The 21,014-nt window shown below is 36.8% G+C and overlaps 1 protein-coding gene across 3 annotated transcripts in view; it reads left to right on the plus strand.

Annotated features, from left to right (window-relative positions):
- Window positions 1–17,166, plus strand: part of Togaram1 (TOG array regulator of axonemal microtubules 1) — a 61,238-nt gene extending 44,072 nt beyond the window's left edge. For 2 of the 3 annotated variants that reach the window (XM_060387563.1, XM_060387565.1), the window contains 8 exons: window positions 37–272; window positions 2,483–2,641; window positions 7,199–7,325; window positions 9,536–9,654; window positions 10,865–11,054; window positions 12,933–13,152; window positions 14,838–14,924; window positions 16,029–17,166. In XM_060387563.1, the coding sequence (XP_060243546.1) occupies window positions 37–272; window positions 2,483–2,641; window positions 7,199–7,325; window positions 9,536–9,654; window positions 10,865–11,054; window positions 12,933–13,152; window positions 14,838–14,924; window positions 16,029–16,294 (1,404 nt within the window). In that variant the 3' untranslated portion in view covers window positions 16,295–17,166. The remainder of the gene's footprint in view (window positions 1–36; window positions 273–2,482; window positions 2,642–7,198; window positions 7,326–9,535; window positions 9,655–10,864; window positions 11,055–12,932; window positions 13,153–14,837; window positions 14,925–16,028) is intronic. The other variant, XM_060387564.1, reaches the window with a different exon arrangement.
- Window positions 17,167–21,014: the final 3,848 nt, after the last annotated feature.

The following is a 21,014-nucleotide window of genomic DNA, read 5'->3' on the forward strand; positions in this document are numbered from 1 at the left end:
TATGGAAAAAGTTCACGTTTCCAAATGTTTTTTTAGGTGAAAAATTTACGCTCTGGAGTGTCCCGTGCTGCTGTGGTTTGTTTAGGTGATCTTTTTACTTACCTGAAAAAGAGCATGGATCAAGAACTAGATACTGCAGTAAGAGCTTTGTTGCACAAGGCTGGAGAATCAAATACATTCATAAGAGAAGATGTTGACAAGGCATTGAAAGCTATGGTTAATAATGTAACACCTGCACGTGCAGTCACTTCTCTTATCAATGGAGGACAAAGGTAATGTTAAAATAATCTTGACATGCCCTTAAACTAAAAATTAAATTGTGCTCCTGTGCATAGTGAGAATAAATGCAAATTTTGCATACTTTGTCCATGACAAAAATTCTGTGTTAATCATGAAAAGAACCGTAATACTGTTTTTCTAATAATATTACTTATGTTCAAAGATACAAAACTAAATAAAGTTTAACTATTGGTTCTTCATTTCTGGGTACACTGAGACTTAAGGGTAGGGTACTAGGCTAGAAACTGTCACTGAGCCTGGCATGGAAGTGCAGCTGTAAACAGGCGTTTATAACTTCAAATAGACATGACCAGAGAAGAACCTCTTTATAACAGATCATAGTCAAGATGTAAAGAGTCATAATGAAACTCATTATTTGTTTTAATAAATGCTAATAAAAACATTGTCAAAATTGCAAAGCAAACAATAGTAAAAGCTATGAGGATAGGACTGGCAAGACAGCTCAGCTGGCAAAGCGTCCTGCCACCAAGCCTAATGACCTTTGTTTGATCTGCAGGACTTGTGGTACAAGATGCAAACAATTCCCACAAGTTGTCCTCTGACCTCCACACTCATTCCACAGCATGCATATCCACACACATGTGCTCAGATACACATACACTCCAACAACAAAACCCTTACAGCTTACCTACAAAAACAGGCACATCAGAAGAATATCAAATCTCTCACAGCTCAAAGCCGGGAAAGTCTGGTATAAATTATTTTAAGCCATAAAAGTAAATAATTACAGATCAAGACTGTTATATATGATAAAGCTATCTTATAAATCTGATGGAGAAATGAGAACATTTCAACATAATGCACAAATTAAGACAATTCACAATAACCAAACCAGCACTGATGAAAATACTTCAATGAATACTATACACTAAAGAAGAAAGTCTCATTTGTGTGAGTTCTGGGAAGAACACATCTCATGAGAGGAATAGTTGAACATGAGAAAACCCACCATGCCTGGCATAATAAACTGTCAAGCCCCTAATATGAATAGGGAGAAACGGAAGAAATAGCAGTAGGCCAGCAGAACGAGTTAACAAAATTGCAGATTGCCAATCTCTCTGTAATAACCTTACCTACAAAATGGGCTTAACTCACCATTTAACAGATAATGTCATTCTAGGTATGCTGCTGTGTGCCTTTAATCTCAGCACTTGGGTAGCCAGAAGGCAGATGTCTGAGTTAGAAATCAGCCTGGCCTGTCTAGCAAAGTACTCGCTAATCAGAGCTATATAGTGAACACCTGCCTCTAAATAGATAGCTAGATAGATGGATAGATAGATAGATAGATACATACATACATACATACATAAAGATGAAAGATGCAGACCAGCTGATGAGATTAAAAATAAATCCATCTGTTTATAGGAATCACTCCTCACTGGGAAAGACACCAGCTGAGAGTCAAAACATGGATATCAATCTTTTAAGCATATAGAAACCAGAAATAAGCTTGTGTAGCTTTTTTGATACCTGATAAAAGAGTAGTCAGAAGGGATAGTGATTAATACAGATTAATAAAGGGAACAGTTTATCAAGAAGTTATAATAATTACAAGTGCACTTAACGTTGAGACTCCTAACCTCATAAAAGAAGCACAAATAGAATGAAAGGCCAGAAAGGTCTTGATGCAATGCTCGTGTGTGACTTTATTACTCTGCTCAGGTCTTGATAGGTCAGCATACTTAAATTCAACAAAGAAACTTAAGTGCTAAACTTGAGCACAAGATGAGATGGGCTCAGCAGGTCAAGGTGCCTGCTGCCAAGACTGACTTCTCGAATTCTTTTCTGGATCCTGTGGTGGAAGAAGAGTGTGCCTCCACACTCAAGCATGTGTCAAACACACGCTAACATAGACCCAATTGTGTTTAATAGTTATCTAGAGAATATTCCATCCCACAGGTGCGGAATATACATTCTTTGCAGCAGCCCATAGAGCCTTCTCTAAAATTGGTCACAACTTGGGCTGTAAAGCAAGTCTTAATAAATAAAGAAATGCATTGACAGTTTTGATACATCTTTTTGGGGAGAGATAACTAAAGTGAATCCTTTGTCAGTGTAGCCTTCTAGGGTGATTGGTAAGAAGTTGCTAAATTTTTAACAAATTACGTTTGTTAAACTTTAATACTGTTGGAAAATAGTTCATGCTTCAACTTAAGTTTTATTTCGTCATGTTTCTTTGCAGCCATTTGCACATTGCAGTAAGAAGATGTACAGCCCAGCACTTGGCAGATGTAGTAGAAGTTATGGAACCAGAGCGTATTTTATCTGGAACAAAGGATATGGCTGAACGTTTATTACCTGCTGCTGCCAAGTTTGCTCAAGACAGCTCACAAGAAACGAGGTGAATAACTGGTAATATTTGCAGACTCTTTTTACATTCATTCATCATGTGGAGCGCACAGGAGAATGAATGCCATGGCATACTCTGCTGTGGCATGCATGTGAAGGTCAGAGCAGTTTGCAGTAGTTGCGTTTTTTCTTCTACCATGTGGATTCTGGGGATTGAGAACAAGTCATCTTGTTAAAGTAACTTTTAATCTCTTGCTTCATTTGTTGTCTCAGAAGATTATTGCCTCTGTCTGCTAACATAACCCTAGTCTTGGAAGCTTCTAGCCTCCATTCAATCTAATCTAGGCCTAGAATGCTTTCAGCCTCTGAGACTTAACTGCTGAATAAGCTCATTCTTCCGAGTTGTTTTTGAACTTTGACTGGCTAGTTCAACTCAGCTGTTCTGGCTCCAACTCTTCTCCAAGTTGAATCAATCTGATTTTTCTCAGTTTCTCACTAAAATGCTCCTCGAACAAACTCTAGCAATGTGTTCGAATCTTCTGGCCCTTTCTCATTCTCTGGCTAGTTTTGTCTTCACCTGTATCTAGCTTATTCTCTCTTCAGCCTTTTTCTGTACAACTCTCCCAAGTAAAACCTCCTCTGAATTCCATCAACTGAACTGCCATGAACTCAGCTCCACTGTGCTGCTTCTCAACTCACTGACTCAACCAAACTCTGAACAGCACTGACTAGAACTCAGAGACCTTCATATCTGTCTCCTGAGTTCTTAACAGTGTGTACCACCAGGCTGGACCTAAGCTTTTCTTTACTTGGAACTTGCTCTGTACCTGGCTTGCCTTGAACTCAGATCTGCTTGCCTATCTCCTGGATTAAAGGGCTGTCTGTATTCCATCCTGATCACAGACCTAGAAGGTCTTTGGATGTGAGCTCTTCCCAGAGCAGTCATGTTCTGAATTAAAAATCCTCTTTTATCTGGCTTTCAGGCTGTTACCTTTACCCGCAGAATCATCTTGCTGACCCCTGAAGTTTTAGAAGTAAGCACTTACAGAGAGGAAACAAGATTTTATTTCTCTGTTTTAAAAAGGTGGACATTTTAGCCAATCAGTTGTGGTGCACGCCTTTAATCTCAGTACTTGGGAGGCAGAGGCAAGCAGATCTCTGAGTTTGAGGTTAGCCTGGTCCACAGAGTTCCAGGACAGAGAAAAAAATATATATTTTTTTAAATTGAGAGAAATGATTGATACTGGAGGGATAGATAGTCAATTTATTTGCCAATTTATAAATGATACTGAGTAAGCACATAGTAAATTCTGCAAATTTACAAATGGTACTTCTTTTTTAATTAATTTATTTTTTATTGATTACAGTTTATTCACCTTGTATCCCAGCTGTAGCCCCTCCCTCATCCCACCCCAAGCCCACCCTCCCTCCTTCATCTCCTCCTATGCCCCTCCCCGACTCCCCTGGTAGGGGAGCAGATGGCATTTCTTAATTCTCAGTAGTGACATATTAAGTCATTGAGTGACACAAGACTAATGCCCAGAAAAGTGGCAGAACTTAATTGTGGGCAAAAGTCACATAATGGATTGCAGGAAATTTTATGTTTCATTTTTTTTTAAGACTTTATTTACTTATTTTATGTATCAGAGTTCTATCTGAAGAGGATATCAAGATACCAGTAGAGATGGTTGTGAGCCACCATGTGGTTGCTGGGAATTGAACTCAGGACTTCTGGGGGAGCAGACAGTGCTCTTACCACTGAGCCATCTCTCCGGCCCGAAATTTTACGTTTTTAAAATACACACATACACACACAAAAAAAACAAAACAAACAAAAAAAAAAAAAACAAGGGAAAAGGTACACATGTCAAGTACAGGAATAATGTTTAACAACATATTATCAACAGAAAATAATGTATTTATACTTAGAATATATCATGAATTTCTGGTGACTATTACTTGAACCAGTTTAGGAAGGTTACTAATAATCGGCAAAAGAAGGCAAGATAATATTTGTAGCATGATACTTTTGGTGATGGTAGAAAATTTTTATGTAGTCAGAAGCCTAAGTTAAGTTTCTCATCTATATCACTATTGCCCTTCAGTAAGTTACTTATTTTGTTGGTCAGTTTTTTAGAACTTAGGAAGATTAGACATAACCACTAGTGTTTTGGAAGAACTGTAAAATTTCTTAGAGAAATAGTTTCTGAGAGTTGTGGTGCATGCCTTTCATCCCAACACTCAGGAGGCAGATTTAGGTGGATCTCTGTAATTTAGGGACCAGCCTAGTTTACATAGTGAGTTTCAGGACGGCCAGGACTATGTACAGAAACCTTGTCTCAAAAAACAAAAACAAAAACAACAAAAGACAAAGAAAAAGAAAGTTAATTTAAAAAGTCGAAAGAGGATTCTTTGTTTAAGAAGGTTGAAGAATCTAAAATGTTTTGATCTTTTAAGTCAAAGATGTCTGTTACTCATATATCTGGAATTAGTCTTGTGGTACTCCTTACACCAAAAACTAATTTTGAGAATAAGTGCATTTTCTATTGTTATGTCAGAAATCACCACAAATGTATCAGCGTAAGGCTAAATCAGTTACCTAGTTATTTACTTGACAACTCTAGCATGACCCAACTGAGTTCCCTGCTTAGTGTTCCATGTGATTAAAATAAACCTGATGGCAGAATTAGGCTATTTCTAGAGGCCCTGTAAACTAAATCACTTCCAAACTTAGTCAGAATATTGGCTCAGTGATTATAGGACCAAGATTCCCACCCACTGACAGCTGGCAGTGACAGTCCTTTCTCAGGTTCTTCAAGCACTAGCCTTCTCTCTTGCTGCCCTCCTTCATTTTCAATCGTAGCAACAGAAAGTTGAATTCCCCTGGTGTAGAGTCTCTTTGACTTTCTGTTCCATAAGTACCCATGGAAAGCTTTTTAATTCTAAGGATAGTTTGATTAGATGAGGCCCATCCAGAATCGTGATCTCATACAAATTCCAAGGATTTGAGTAAGACATATTTGGGGAACCATTTAAGAAGTTCTGCAGTTTGAGTGGTGATGGTGCACACCTTTGATCCCAGCACTCAGGAGGCAGAGGCATGTGAATGTCTACAGAGTGAGTTTCAGGACAGCTGGGGCTACACAGGGAAACACTTTCTTGAAAAAAACAAAACAATCAAACAAACAAAAACATTGAGAAACATTCAGGAGAGCCAGGCACAGTAGTACATGCCTGAAATTCTAAAAATCAGGAAGTCGAAGCAGGCAGAATGATCTTCAGCTTGAGTTCGGCTCAGCTAAATTCTGCTTTCAAACAAAACAAAACAAGAATTCAAGAGGGTTAAATCATTGATTAGTAAGGGAGAGAAATAAATAATTTTTACTATTTATGTGGCCATGTCTTTGTTTTACTAACCCCACCCTTTTTTGCTTTGTGGTTTTTGTTTTTTTGTGCTGGGGTCAAACTAGAAACTGATACAGTAGGAAAGTGTACCACAGAGCTGCATACCCAACATGCACAAAGCCTCTCTTCCAGTTCATTGTAATTATCTACAGTTCAGAGAATACATAATATTTGCAGTTAATCTGTGTGTTTTACTGTTTTGAGGTCAGCTGTCTGCTTTCTTGTTCGTTTCAGCTTTCCCATATTCCTGAGCCTTGTGGCAGATCAGTTTATGTTAATATTCTAGATTGAAAGGTTGAATTGTTCTTTAAGTTACAGCTGAGTAGGTTTACTTACCTGAATAGTTGAAGACCTTTCTCTCTTGGCAGGGAAAGCTCTTGTTTGTTCTCTGTGTCACATCTCTTTCTGAGATCATTCTGTATCCTGCTGTCACAAGAACTTGTACTGACACTTGTCAGCACAGTGTGACTGTGACTTGTCTCCTGGTGGTTTTCCTTTAGGAATATAGCTGTGCTACTAAGATCTCTTTCCCCGGTGTCTCCAGTGCACAGCTATGATGCTGGATATTCCTCTTTTAGATTGACATCTGGCTTAGGTACCCTGAGAAGGTTATGTTTAGATTCATGTACCAAGCTTGAAGACTCTCCCACCATTGTAGGAGTATCTGAACCTTAATTGTGCCATCTAACATTGGGTTTATTTTTAAATTTTATATCTTAAGTAATAGAGAATATAATTTTGAATAGTGGCATCCAGTTAACTGTGGTCTAGGAAAGGAGAGAGTGAATCAGAAAAACAGAATGTAGAGCCTTACCAGGGCCAGACTGTTTAGCTGATAGTAGTAGTACCGTCTGTGTGAGGAGGTCAAAACAGAGATGATGCTTTTTCCTTAGCTCTTGATTTTGTAGAATTCAAGCTTGAATATGGACTATAGTACGTACAGAAACAAACAAACGAACAAAAACAGCCATACCTTTGTACTTTCCATCTGCCTTATGACTGAAAGATTTAAGCTGCAGTGACTTTAACAGGGGCAGATAGGAAAACTGATGCCATTCCCTTGAATACAGTCAGTGTTTTAACTAACTAAGGGATCAGCAGTCTCTTTGTCCATAGCCCCACCCACTGGGAAAATGCAGAAAGGACAGAAACTCACTTTGTTCATATATGCAAAAGTACTTATGTATTTCTCAACATTCCATAGGTATTATGGTCGAAAGATGCTTTTCCTCTTGATGGGTCATCCTAACTTTGAAAAACTGCTTGAAAAGTATATCCCATCTAAAGATTTGCCATATATTAAAGAATCTGTTAAAAATTTACGGCAAAAGGTATGTAAATTAAGTTTGTTTTGTGAAACAATTTGTAAAGCAAAGCATAAAAGCTAGGCACTCACAGTACTTGAAAGGTGGAGACGAGAAGCGGAGGAGTTCAAGATTATCCTCAGCTGCATAGTGAGTGCTGGTCTAACCTTGAACACATAGTACAACAAAACAACAACAAAACAAAACAGAAAACCAGCCATCACTCCAAATAACGTAAGTAATAGATTAAAAAATATGTAAATAAAAAAATATGCACAAAGTGTGTTTATCCGTAAAGGTAAAGAATAGGAACAGGCAGGTGAGTGCGAGCTGGGCGCAGGAGAGGAAAGGAAAAAAAAAAAAAAATAACAACCCCCCCCCCAAAAAAAAAAGAATAGGAACAATTGTATCTTAGATTATTTCTATAACTTTGAAATAGGGATAGACTACAATTCTAAGTAGATGTGTGTACTATCAGGCCTAAAGAGTAAGTGTCTGTTGCTTTTAAGTTTCTGGAGAAATGGCTCAGCAGTTTAAAACATAGGCTACTCTTAAAGAGCCCTCAGGTTCAATTCCCAGTACTTAAATGGTGGCTCACAACTGTCTACCTTGAGTTGTAAGGCATCCAGTGTCTTCTTCTATACGCCTGAGACCAGGCACACATGTGGTGCACAGACATACAGACAGGCAAAACATAAAATAATAATAAAAATAATTTTTAAAATAAATCTTTAAAAAATTAATCATTAAATGATGGTAGGACATTGGTTGAAGAAAACCTTAAATATGGCTGCATATTATTTGTCTTATTAGAACTTTAAGACTTCCATTACAGTTCTGAGAGTTTGCAACTATATAATATTCAGCACAGCACTACATTTCTATAACTAGAATTTTTATTTTTATAAAATGAAGATAGTAGTAAAATAAAAATATAAAAACACATTTATTTTTAATATGTTTAATGTATGATTTTTATATTGTAACTTCATGTTATTTTTTTAAATGGCCTTGGGCCAAGGAATTATTTATAAAGGGATAATTACAAAGATACATAGTAACAGGCATTTTAGAGCACTTTTTCTGCCTATTAACATTGACTATTTCATACAGAAGTTATTCATATGGAACTTACTAAAATAGCAATGCAAACAGCTGTCTAAATGAATTTGACTGTATTTGTGAGTCATTTCCAGTAAAATAAGTTGAAAATGTTTACTTTTGTGTGTGTGTATCTAAAATTAAGGCTTTTCTACACCTACTCTAGCTCCCAAGGAATGGCACAAAGATTAAATAAATATTATTTATTAATAATAGCTTTAAGCACTATACTAGCAGATACACATCCATTCTAACACAACTATGCTGGCCTGGCCTACTTGCCAGCCACATGGCCTATTACCTGCCATATCACCCTGGCTGCTCCTGCACCATCTGTATCCTCATGAGGACTGCCTCATAGAGACACTCTTTCTCTCCTTCTCTCCCCTCTTTTTCCTCTCCCCTTCCTTCCTATTCCCTTTAGTCTCCCTATTCCCTTTCCCTCCCTTTTGCCTCCTCTCATCCCCCTCCCTGGGACTGGAAGTCCTGCCCTAACTGTACTGTCCTGATATAGGCTGTTTAGCTCTTTATTAACCAGTCAGTCAGTGATGAAGAACAATTTTTACACAACATTGAGACAGGAGACATTTTGATAATAATGGCAATGCTGACATCCAGGCAGCATCCAGCTCCCTGGGTACGGAAATCAGCAATTGAATGCCATCAGTTGAAAACCATCCCCCAGTGTCTGTGTCTGTATGTGTTTAGTTGTGAGCATGTTGTGGAGGTCAGAGAACAACTTTGTAGATTTCATTCTTCGCTTCACCATAGCTCTTTTGTGGGTTTCAGGAGTTGAAATCAGGTTATCAGTCATGCACAGCAAGTGTTTTTACCCACGGAGCCATCCTTCTAGGCTCCATAAAACAGCATTTTATCAGGCTGCTTTGAAAAGTCACTGTGAGCCTGGGCATAGTGGTGTACTCCTTTAATCCCATCACTCAGGGAGGCAGAGGCAGGTGGGTCTCTGTGAGTTCAGGGGCAGCCTGTTCTATAAGTTGAGTCCAGGACAGCCAAGACTACACAGGGAAACCCTGTCTCAAATAACAAAAACATAAAATGAAAAGAAAAAGTTACTGTGTAAGTTATTCCACTGGTAGTTCTAAGACCTCGACCATTGACTTTGTGTTCACTTACAGGGTTTGGGAGAGCTACCACTAGACACACCATCAGCAAAAGGAAGGCGATCTCACACTGGCAGCATTGGGAACACAAGGTCATCATCTGTTTCTCGGGATGCTTTCAGTTCATCTGAGAGGTGATGTAGTCTCATAGTCTACACGATGTGAGAAATGATCCTTACTATCTCAAATGGATGTTCTCATGACTATTTCAGTAGTATTTGTCAAACTTGATGAGTTTTAAAAGTTTAGTAAGGGTCTAAAAAATCTGATATTACTAGATATAATTGGACAGTTCTATATTCCTGTCAACTTCACTCTATTTGCACCTTAAGAAAACTGTAGTGTTAGTGAACTAGTATTAGGTTTATATTGGAAAACTCTGACAATTTTTTTTTAACTTCACTTTTTTTCTTATGATTATAAAACACAAGCTGTAATTAAGGAACATTTTAAAATAAATGTTTTTAGAGTATTTACTTAGTTATCTATAATGCCAACAACTACCAAATTATATAGTTAGATTTTTAGTAAGTATTGTTATATATATAGTTTTATAACTCATTTAGGCTATTAAGCAACCATAATATCCTGATATTATAATTTTAAAATCTTTCAAACTATCATTATGACTTTTCTGTAACTAAATTTTTCAAAAATTTTAATGACATTTGTGTGTGTGTGCACGCACGAACAAGTCTGTGTTTGCATATGTGTATTCTTGTGCATGTCTGTGTCTTATGCATGTCCATACAGAGACCAGAGTTGATATCCAGTGTCTCTTTGTTACTCCACTTGTTTGTTTGTTTATGGAAAACAGGGTCTTTCTCTGTAGCCCTGGCTATCCTCAGACTCACAGAGATATACTTGCCTCAGCCTTCTAAGTGCTAGGACTAAAGGTGTGTGCTGCCACATCCAGTTTAAAGCTGCTGTTCTTGGCCAGGCTCGGTGATACACACCATTAATCCCAGCACTAGGGAGGCAGAGACAGGTAAGTATTTGTGAGTTGAGACCAGCCTTGGCTACAATTTCCAGGCCAGCAAAGAGCTATATGGTGGGACCCTGTCTTTCCTCCCTAACCTCCCGCCTCCAAAAAAAAATAAAAAATAAAAAGCTTGTGTCTGGTTTTATTTAGATTTCGACCCATGTGCCTTTCCCTCTGCAGCTTTTGTTTGGTATCAGCCATAAGTAAAACTATGCTGATTTTGTGAGTCCTTCCAGCAAATTACCAGCTATCTAAGGGAGGTGTCTTAGGAGTTCCCTGTGTCATTTCTTAAAAATGAAAAACTGAATTTTTAATTTTGAGTTTTATAGGGAAGTAAAAATGAAATATATCTTTCATTTTAGGGAAATAACCGAAGTTCGAGAAGTTCCCAGAAAATCAGCCCCTCGTAATTCCTTAGAAAGTGCTGAATATATAAAAGTCATAACAGGGTTATTAAATGCAAAAGACTTTCGTGATCGTATTAATGGGATTAAACAACTTTTATCAGACACTGAAAACAATCAAGAGCTTGTTGTTGGCAACATTGTGAAGGTAAGAAACTTAAAGTTAATTTTGTTAAGCAGCATTTGTGGAGTGTGTGTGTGTGTGTGTGTGTGTTTGTGTTTGTGTTTGTGTATGTACTTGAGCCCTTCTCATTTGTGGAATTCAGAGGACAGCTTTTGTGAGGTAGTTCACTCTTTCCCCACATGGAATCTAAGGAGCAAATTCAGGTCCTTGGCCTTAACATCATGGCCTTTCAACTAAAAATGTAATAGGAAAATGGTTATGCAGGGGGCTGGAGAGATAGCTCTGCAGTTCAGAGTGCTTGTTCTTTCAAAGGACCTGAGTTGATTCTCAGTACCTACTACTGACAGCTCACAGCTACCTGTAACTCTAATACTTCTGGGCTTTTGAGGGAACCGGTGTACATGCACATGCCCAGGTGCACACATATACACATAAAAGTCTTTTCCCCCTCCAGTACAGAGTTTCTCTACATAGCCCTGGCTGTCCTGGAACTTGCTCTGTAGATCAGGTTGGCCTTGAACTCAGTGAACCATTTGCCTCTACCTCTGAAGTGATGGGATTAAAGGCATGTGACACTGCTATCTGGTTAAAAATAAAAGTCTTAAAAAGAAGAGAGTCAATATTTTTCTGAAATGTCCTATGCATTGTTAAGCTTAGCATTCTGAGAGTTCTCACCCTGGCTTCAGTAAATATATGTTGAGAGAGTCAATACTCTAAAACATGAAAATTTAAGATACTTAGTCTGGCTTCATTACAGATGTTAAAACTTTTTATGTGTGTTAGAAAGCAGTATATAAAATAGGATATATACTTACACTTATTTCTACCTTCACATAATTTTTCTTTGATATATCTTTAGATAAAACAAAGGACATGGAGATTAATTAATAAACATTGTGATATGAGAGCACAAGTTACTTTTGCTTTACTAGAATTTAGTTCAGTTTATTCTATTAGTAATTTAGTAATTAAATTCCATCTTCAATTGGCATAACTACATTAAACTTGACAAACATACCTTAATTACTTCTTAATTCTAGTGAGTCATTTTCTAGTATCTGTTAAATAAAAGTAAATCTCTCAGTTAAATTATTTTTAACATGAAAAATTAAAAATAAGTATAATGAGTGACTAGTTCATGGCCGTAGCTTCAAAGAGTAGCTCCTTTGTGGCCTGACCTGAATAAAGGCTTACTTAACATCCATTGTATTATGTGTTGAGATTTATAAAAGTTAAGGAAACTGAAGAAAAAGGAATAACTGTTAAAATATTATATTAAAAATAATGACACTTCACTCTGAGGAGGCTGGGCATGTAGCTTCTTTGTAGAGTGTTAGCCTAACAAACACTAAGCTGTGTGTGTGTTGCATGCCTGAAGATTCCAGGTCATCTTCAGCTACATGGTGAGCTCAAGGCCAGCCTTGGGGGAAACACCTGAAAAACTCAGGTGCTAGAGATACTGCATTACATACAGAAGTGTTCTTAGAGAAGCATGTGGTCCTGGGTCTGATCTCATTGTCCTAATAAACTGAAATTATGTAAAATATCTACAGTAAAATCTCCTTGTCTTCAGTTCTGAATAAGGACATTATAGAAACTTTCCCAAGTTCTCAGCACCAATTGAGGCTGCCCTGCATCTTCCAGCCAACAGCATATTAACCATGGTTACAGTAAGTCAGTCAGCTCCCTATCAAGCCACATTTGTAAACTTCATTTACTAAAACATCTTTTCAGGTACATTTTTATTAATGGTAAAAATTTGAATTTAACAAATCAAAGTTTCCAAGTTCATTGTAAATAGAGAGAGAGAGTGTGTGTGTGTGTGTAAAGAGTAAAGTAGGAGAATAATACAATAGATATAAGCATTGTTTAACTTTAAATAATGTACGAATTTATTTTCAGATCTTTGATGCTTTTAAGTCTCGACTTCATGATTCTAATAGCAAAGTGAATCTGGTGGCTCTAGAAACAATGCATAAAATGATCCCTTTACTTAGAGACAACTTGTCTCCTATCATCAACATGCTAATTCCTGCAATTGTGGATAACAATCTGAATTCTAAGAACCCAGGCATCTATGCTGCAGCCACAAATGTTGTGCATGCATTGAGTCAGCATGTGGGTAAGGAATCTCTAATTGGTACTCACAGGATTTTGATTTTCCTTTAATGCTTTCTAATTCTTCGTGTTTCTCATATGTTGAAATAAGTAATAATTTTTATTTAATAGTGTATCCTAAACTTTTTTCCATAAATTATTTTAGTGATGAAATATTTAAATTGACTATCTGTTTTATTGAGTTATTATTTTAACCTCATATTCATGAAAATAAAATGGATTATAGATTTAAATGTAAAATATAAAATGCTCTTGGGAAATAACATGGAAACCTCTTCATAGCATTAGAACTTAGTAAAGCTTTAAGAATAATTCTAAAAGCATCATCCATGCATGTCAGTTAACTTGATTGAGGGCATGCAAAGATTATAAGACTCAGAGGACCAAGATATCTGCTATGAAATGGAGTTTTCTATATATGACAGGGAGTTGTATCAGTTTTAATCCTAACAATATGTGTATCTCTAAGGAAGATTTGAAGAGTGATGCTATTGCTTGACATGTCAACAGATAGGGAATATCTCACAAGGCTGCAACCTTAGATGAAGAGCCACCAGCAATTGTTGGCTACTTTGAGAGGGAGAAATCCATCCTCTCTAAAGACAAGCCCCTGAAAGGTTATACAATCCTAAGTGGTCAGTTCAAAGTACATACATATACACACACATGCATACACACACACACACACACACACACACACACACACACACACACATATATGTAGTACTAAATGGACTCAGCCAGTTGTGTTCATATATACAGGCTGACCTCAAAACGCATGAAGATCCACGTACCTCTGCCACCCAAGTGCTGGGATTAAAACCAGGTCTTGCTAGATGGAAGCTTTTCAGGGCAGTTTCCAAGCAGCATTGTACAGAACACATCCCCTGTTAGAATGTTCTAATATTGTCTGACAAGGAAGCTTTGTCACTGTAGAAAGGGAGTAGTCAGCATGTATATGGAAAAGGGCCCTTCTGTAACTTATTTGTTACATGAGTCTAAGCATGTGACAAAATGGGATAGAGCTTGTATATACTCATCCCTCTCTCTATTTCTCTCTTTGTGGTTTTTTGAGGCTTGCTTTCTCTGTGTAGACCTGACTCTCCTCAACCTCACTCTGAAGACCAGGCTGGCTTTGAACTCCATTGTCCACCTGCCTTTGCCTCTGTGCTACTACCACCTGACATATTTTCCAATAATCACGTAAGACGTAGTCTTTCAGTGCAAAAGGAAGTCAGTACTCTCTCTACAAGTTCTTGTTAAGCTTAAGTTTGAGTTTGCAGGAAGAAAAGGGAAGGGAGAAATGATGTAATTATAATAAAAACTACTTCTAAAAAATAACATTAAATGTAAAAACCACTTCTCCATAAAAAAACATTTTAGTTGTTGTTGTTTTATAATGAAGCCACTGTCATTTGAAAATAAGATGCCCAGGAAATTGGCAGAATTTTTTTTTATGCCCCCTGGTAGCTTCTTTAATGCTTTATGGGTACTTTTATTACATATTTACCATAAGAATGTTATTCTTACAGTTAGCTATAGAAAACTATAAATGGGGATTAAAAATGTGGGGTTCTTAAGTTATTACATCTGCATTGTTGAAATTGTTTCTTTTTCTTATTAATGCTGTTTAATCAAAATTATTGAGCTCTCATTCTTAGACATGTTTCTTATTCTTTTTTATTTTAGACAATTACTTACTTCTACAGCCATTTTGTACAAAAGCTCAGTTTCTAAATGGAAAAGCAAAACAAGATATGACAGAAAAACTTGCTGGTAAATAGTTTTAAACAATAATTTCTAAAGTAATCTTCTAGTATGATTTTATTGGGGGGGATATATTCATTGTACCTAGTGTGGTTTATGTAAAGATATTTTATGCAAGTATACCATATACATTGATTATATGTTGCTTCCCCCTTCCTCCCCTGGCTCCCTCCCATTATTCACAGTTAGTCTCCCAGGCTGTCTTCTGCTTTCATATCTTGTATGCATATGTAATTTTGGATATCTTCATGAACTTTATGACCAACAAATGAGGGAAAACCTGCAACATTTGGCTTTCCAAGTCTGATTCATTTTGCTTAAGATGATGATCACCAGTTATGTTCATTTTCTGCAAATGATATTAAGGAATAACTGATGGGTGTTTAATTTATTATAGCTGTCAATTCAGTATGACTGAATTCAGAGTAGAAATAAATTATATGATCGTCTACAAAAAAATGTACTCGAAAATATTTTTTTAAATAATTATAGGGCCAGGAATGGTGGCGCATGCTTTTAATCCCAGCACTTAGAGAGGCAGAGGCAGGCAGATCTTTGTGAGTTTGAGGCCAACCTGGTCTACAAAGAGAGTCCAGGACAGCCAAGGGTACACACAGAGAAAACCTGTCTCAAAAAAAAAAGAAAAAAAAAAAGTAGGCTTGAGCGTGTAGTTCTGTAATAGATTGCTAGCTTAGCACTCTCATATGCCTGAGTTTGATGCCCAACAACTGTAGATTTTTAAAGCGGAAAGAGGAAAGGAAGATAGAGAATCTGTCCTTTGTTAAACAGGCATTAGAATCAGTGTGGACGCTCATTGATGGTTCAATGCTTTGTTTGATGAAAGGTCCATGAATGAGCTCTCTGAATTGTATTTAACTCATTTGGGAAATGGTGAGATATTTAGCATTTCTTTTTCTGACTTAATTGTCATATATATGGCACTCTGACAGTTGAAGGTTCCAACTGTTGCAAAGTTTTGCCTGTTTTCTTGTTTTTGCTTTTTCTTTTGATTTTTAAGGCCTAACATTTTAAGCCCAGGGCAGAAGCATATATTTTGAGGTACGTGAATTTACTCGGGGCAGCTCTGACTGTTGCTTATGTTTTGTGTTCCAGATATTGTTATGGAGCTTTATCAAAGGAAACCTCATGCCACAGAACAGAAAGTGCTGGTGGTTTTATGGCACCTCTTAGGGAATATGACACATAGTGGCTCCCTGCCTGGAGCTGGTGGAAATATACGGACAGCCACAGCGAAATTGTCAAAAGCACTGTTTGCACAGATGGGTCAGAATCTATTAAATCAGGCTGCATCTCAACCACCACATATCAAAAAAAGTTTAGAGGAATTGCTCGATATGACCGTTTTAAATGAATTATGAGTTTTTTGATGAAATAGTTATAATGAACAGTTTACATGATGACAGATGAAATCTTTTTAAAGTTATGTTTTGTATTTTGAGTGCCTGTATTTCATGTCCAGTAAATTAAGTTAGTGGTTATGTTTATTTACAGCCTACCTGTGAGTACAGATCTGTCCTTATAGCCATCACATAAAAAGCTGAAATAATTAATATAAACTAATAGTCATGAAATCCATGGCATCTGGAATGAATTAAATTTTAAATGTTTTTGGGAAAAATCCTGCTCATTTGCACTGTTCTTTAGAAACTGCAATTTGTTGCCCCATATGTACAATTAGAATTGTAATTAAAAATATACTTTTTATTATGTAATCATGTTTTTCTATGTCTCATTACTCTACCTTGTTTTATGAAGTGGAAAAAAAGTCATTTAACTATGTTATCACAAAATAAGTTCTGTGTGCTGTTTGTGAATAACATGTTTCGAAGTCAGTCTGCTAATATGATTATGCAGTATTAGCTTGCTATTGCTGCTGTATTACAGTGATATATTTGCTAAACTTTTGGGTTTAATCATCTGCACAATTGTGAAATTTTTAACAAGTTATAATAAAGCATGATAACCAAAGCTTAGAAAACATTAAACATTTGAATGCACGTTCAAGAAACGTGTTGAATGTAACTACCTTATTTTTGTGTGCAAACACTACATTTTTAATTTGTATATGTCTGTCCATTTATAAAGGTGTTATTTTGCTGCCCAGTTGTGTAATTCTCAAAAATAGTGCCAGGTCTTCTATAGTTTTTCTCAGAATTCTTGGGCTTACAAGTACTGTATGCATCTTAAAGAAGAAAAGGAATGTTATAAAATAAAAGGATTTATTTCTGTAGATGTGTGACAGGTGTCCTATTTTTCTAACTCATATATGTTAAAATGAAAACAATGTTTTAATACTGACCTATCCTTTCATTTCACCTGCTCTATCCCTGGTATCCCAAGAGTAGACCCGAGTCACCATTCTCGAGTTACAGGAAATCAGCTATAACCTTGAGCGCGTCTAGTCCTCTGCCCTGGTTTCTAAGAGCTAGGTTAGATGCATTTTTTTAAGGTCTTACCTTTTTCCAAAATGGTCTGTAGTATGGAAAAGACCCAGGCTATTGCAGGTAGTAACTGGGTCCTTTACAGCCCCGGCTGCTGTTTGCCTGTTTTCTAAAGTAGTTCTTTCATGTGTATCTGTGAATTTGAGGAAACAAACAGAAAAATAAAATTTGATACTATTTGAAGGTAAATGAAAGCACGATGAATATTTATCATTACTTTATAATTACACAGATCTTATATTTCTTCTAGGTAAACTATAGGCCTGTACTTTAGGTTTGTAATTGATAGATTTTTTTTTCTCAAGAGAGTCAGAAAATAAATATTTTTAAGGAACTCTGAAGATTAAACTTCTGCATTCAAATTACAAGTTCATATTAATTGTGGAACCAACATTATATTCAAATAATTGTAATTTTCATAAGCAAAGGGATATTTATTGCATAATTTATGGTGCACAACTTGATGCTTTCCTATAAGTACATTATAGGATGATAACAGGATGATAACACATGTAATGTTTAATGTTTCTTTGTGGTGAAAACTCTTAAATCTCCCTTTTAAGCTGCTTGCAGATATACATATTATTATTAATCACAATCATTATGATATACAGGAGATATATAGAACTTATTCCAAGTGAATCTTAGTACCCTTTAATATATTCCCCCATGAAACCTGTTTCTTTAGTTCAACCATTTTAAGGTTATACGTTAGATTATTTTAAATTGCACATTAAGTTTGTATCTGTGCCTGGTTTATGTCACTTAGTGTTCTCCAGTTACACCCAAACAATGACAATTCAAATGACAGGGTTTCCTTTTATGCCTGAAGAGTGTTCCATTACATATATACCATACTTTCTTGATCCATTGACAGATAGTTAGATGGATATCTTACTCAGAGTTATTATTGCTGTGGTTAAACACCATGACCAAAAGCAAGTTGGGGAGGAGTTTATTTTTTCCTTACATTTCCACTTCATAGTCCATCAAAAGAAGTCAGGACTCAAAACAGGGCTGGAACCTGGAGGCAGGAGCTGAGGCAGTGGCTGTGGAGGCCATAGAGGAGTGCTGCTTGCTGACTTGCTTTCTTTGGAAGAACAGCCAGTGTTCTTAACCTCTGAGCCATCATCTCTCTACCATTCAGCCTGCTTTCCTACAGAACCTAGGATCACCAACCCTGGGGTGGCACCACCCACAAGTGGCCTGGGCCCTCCCACATCTGCCACTAATTAAGGAAATGCCCTACAGGCTTGCATAGTCTGATCTTATGGAGGCATTTTCTTGGTTTCAGTGCCCTCAGATGACCTCAGCTTGTGTTAAGTTGACATAATACTGTCTAACACAATGGCTTTTGTATTTTTTCTAATGTGAATAATTGTACAATGAATATGGACAAGAAGAAATCTCTTACTGTATCAATTTCATTTTCTTTTGCTATATGCCAGCCCATAGTTAAATTTTCAGAGCATCATGTACTAGCTCTATTTTTAGTTTTCTAAAAAAATTCAGTTTGGTTTATCATATTGTATTCCTAATTTAAATTCTTACCAACAAGATACAAGATTTCTTCACTTTCCAACACTCTTTGTCTTTGTGAAAAAGAATGCTGCTAATAGGATTAGCTTCATATCTCATTGTGGTTTTGTTTATCTTCTTGTTTGATTTTGAGATAGGATCTAGCCTTGAAGTCATGATTTACCTGCCAAATCCTCCTCAGTGTTGAAATTACAAGTCTGAGGCACTACATTTGACTCTCCATGTATTTAAAATATATTTCTGTGGTAAATAGTGATGTTGGGCATTATTTTTCAAATGTGTGTTGGCCAATTACTTGTCATTTAAAAATTAAGCTTAGTCATGTGTGTGTGACTGTGGCTGTCTGTGTATGTATGTACAAGCACACAGGCTCCAGCACGTGTGTGCAGGTAAGAGGACAACTTGCAGGAATCAGCACTGTCCTTCCCCCATGGGCACTCAAGTTGAACTCAAGTTGCCAGAATATTAATGGCAAGTACCTTAACTTCTGACCCACCGTGCCCTTCCATTTGTGTTTATTTGGTATTTGAGTCATTTGCTCATTTTAAAAATAGGGTTCTTTGTTTTCTAGCTAGTTTTTTTTGAAGTTGGATACTAATCCATTATCATCATCATGATTTGAAAATATTCATCTCATTTCATGTGTTCTCTCTTTACTCTGCTTATTTTCTTTTCTGTGCAGAAGTCTTTTTTTTGTGGTTTGGTTTGATTTGGGTTGGTCTGGGCACAGTCTTTTTGATACACAGCCCAGACTGGCCTGTAGTTCCCATGTTGCTCAGGCTACTGTAGAATTCATACTGTTCCTTCTGCTTCCAGAGGGCTGAGATTATGGTCAGGTGCAGAAGCTTTTTAGTTTATGCACATTTGTGTATTTCTCTTTTTTAATACATATCTCCAAGACTTTAAAAATTTTAAAGATTTATTATTTTTTATTTTATCTGTATGGGCATTTTGCCTGTGTCTATATCTAAACACTTGATGTGTGTGGTGTTTGTGAAGGTCAGGAGAGAGCATCATATTGCCTGGAATTGGAGTTATAGATGCTTATTAGCTGCCGTATGGGTGCTGGGAACTGAATCCAGGCCCTTTGCAAGAACAAGTGCTCTTAAATGCTGAGCTGTCTCTCCAGCTCCACTTTAACAAGATTTTTCTCATGAAAACTTGGAAATGGCTGATCTTGAAATATCATGCTAAGTGAAATAAACCAGACTGAGAAAGGAAAATACTGCATGATCTCACACTGAAGGGGAAAAAAAAAAGGCAGCCCAAAGCCTAAAGATGCAATGATAGAGAATAAAGCAGACCAGGTGGGATTGGCAGTTAGGAAAACAGTGGCATACAAAATAGCATATACATATCATGATTATATCTAGATATATAGCTAGTTTACAACAGGAGGACTGTAGTTAATAATACTATGTTAAATAGTCCATCAAAATTATTTGGGATTCCTGTTGAATTAATATGCTTAAGTTGCTTCTACTCCATACATACTCAGACACCAAGGAAACCCATGTGAGATGATAGATATGTTAATTTGTTATAGAACCATCTCATTTTCTATGAATCTCATAATATACTTGGAAAGAAAAGAAACAAAGGAAGTAAAGAAACAGAGAAAAGAAAGGGACTTACGGGAATGCAGAAATTACAGGACTGTGCCACCATAACTGGGCTGTTATGCTTATTTTTCACTTTGATTTGTTTTTGTTTGTTTGTTTGGAGTTTTTGTTTTTGTTAGGGTTTTCCTGTGTAAACCTTGGCTGGCCTGAACTTTGTAAACCTGGCTGGCCTCCATCTCTCGGAGATCTGCCTGTCTCTGCCTCCCCGAGTGCTGGAATTAAAGGCATGTATAACCACACCTGGCTACTACTCTGTTTTGAAAGCAAACAAACAAAAAACCAAAATCCCTTCTACTGAATAGTCACAAAAGAACCATTTAGCTTTTTTACCAGTCTACATCTTCCAAAAAAGTAGATGGGATAGCAAAATCAGGATTTGAGAAGTTACTGTTTGCAAAGGCAGAGGCCCCAGGGAAACCTGGGATCTGAAAGCAGCAGCAGCTGATTAAAGAGACTGTCATTAGACTTGAGAACCC

This window comes from Meriones unguiculatus, chromosome 7 (genome assembly GCF_030254825.1).
Source record: "Meriones unguiculatus strain TT.TT164.6M chromosome 7, Bangor_MerUng_6.1, whole genome shotgun sequence".
Taxonomy (NCBI): Eukaryota; Metazoa; Chordata; class Mammalia; order Rodentia; family Muridae; genus Meriones; species Meriones unguiculatus.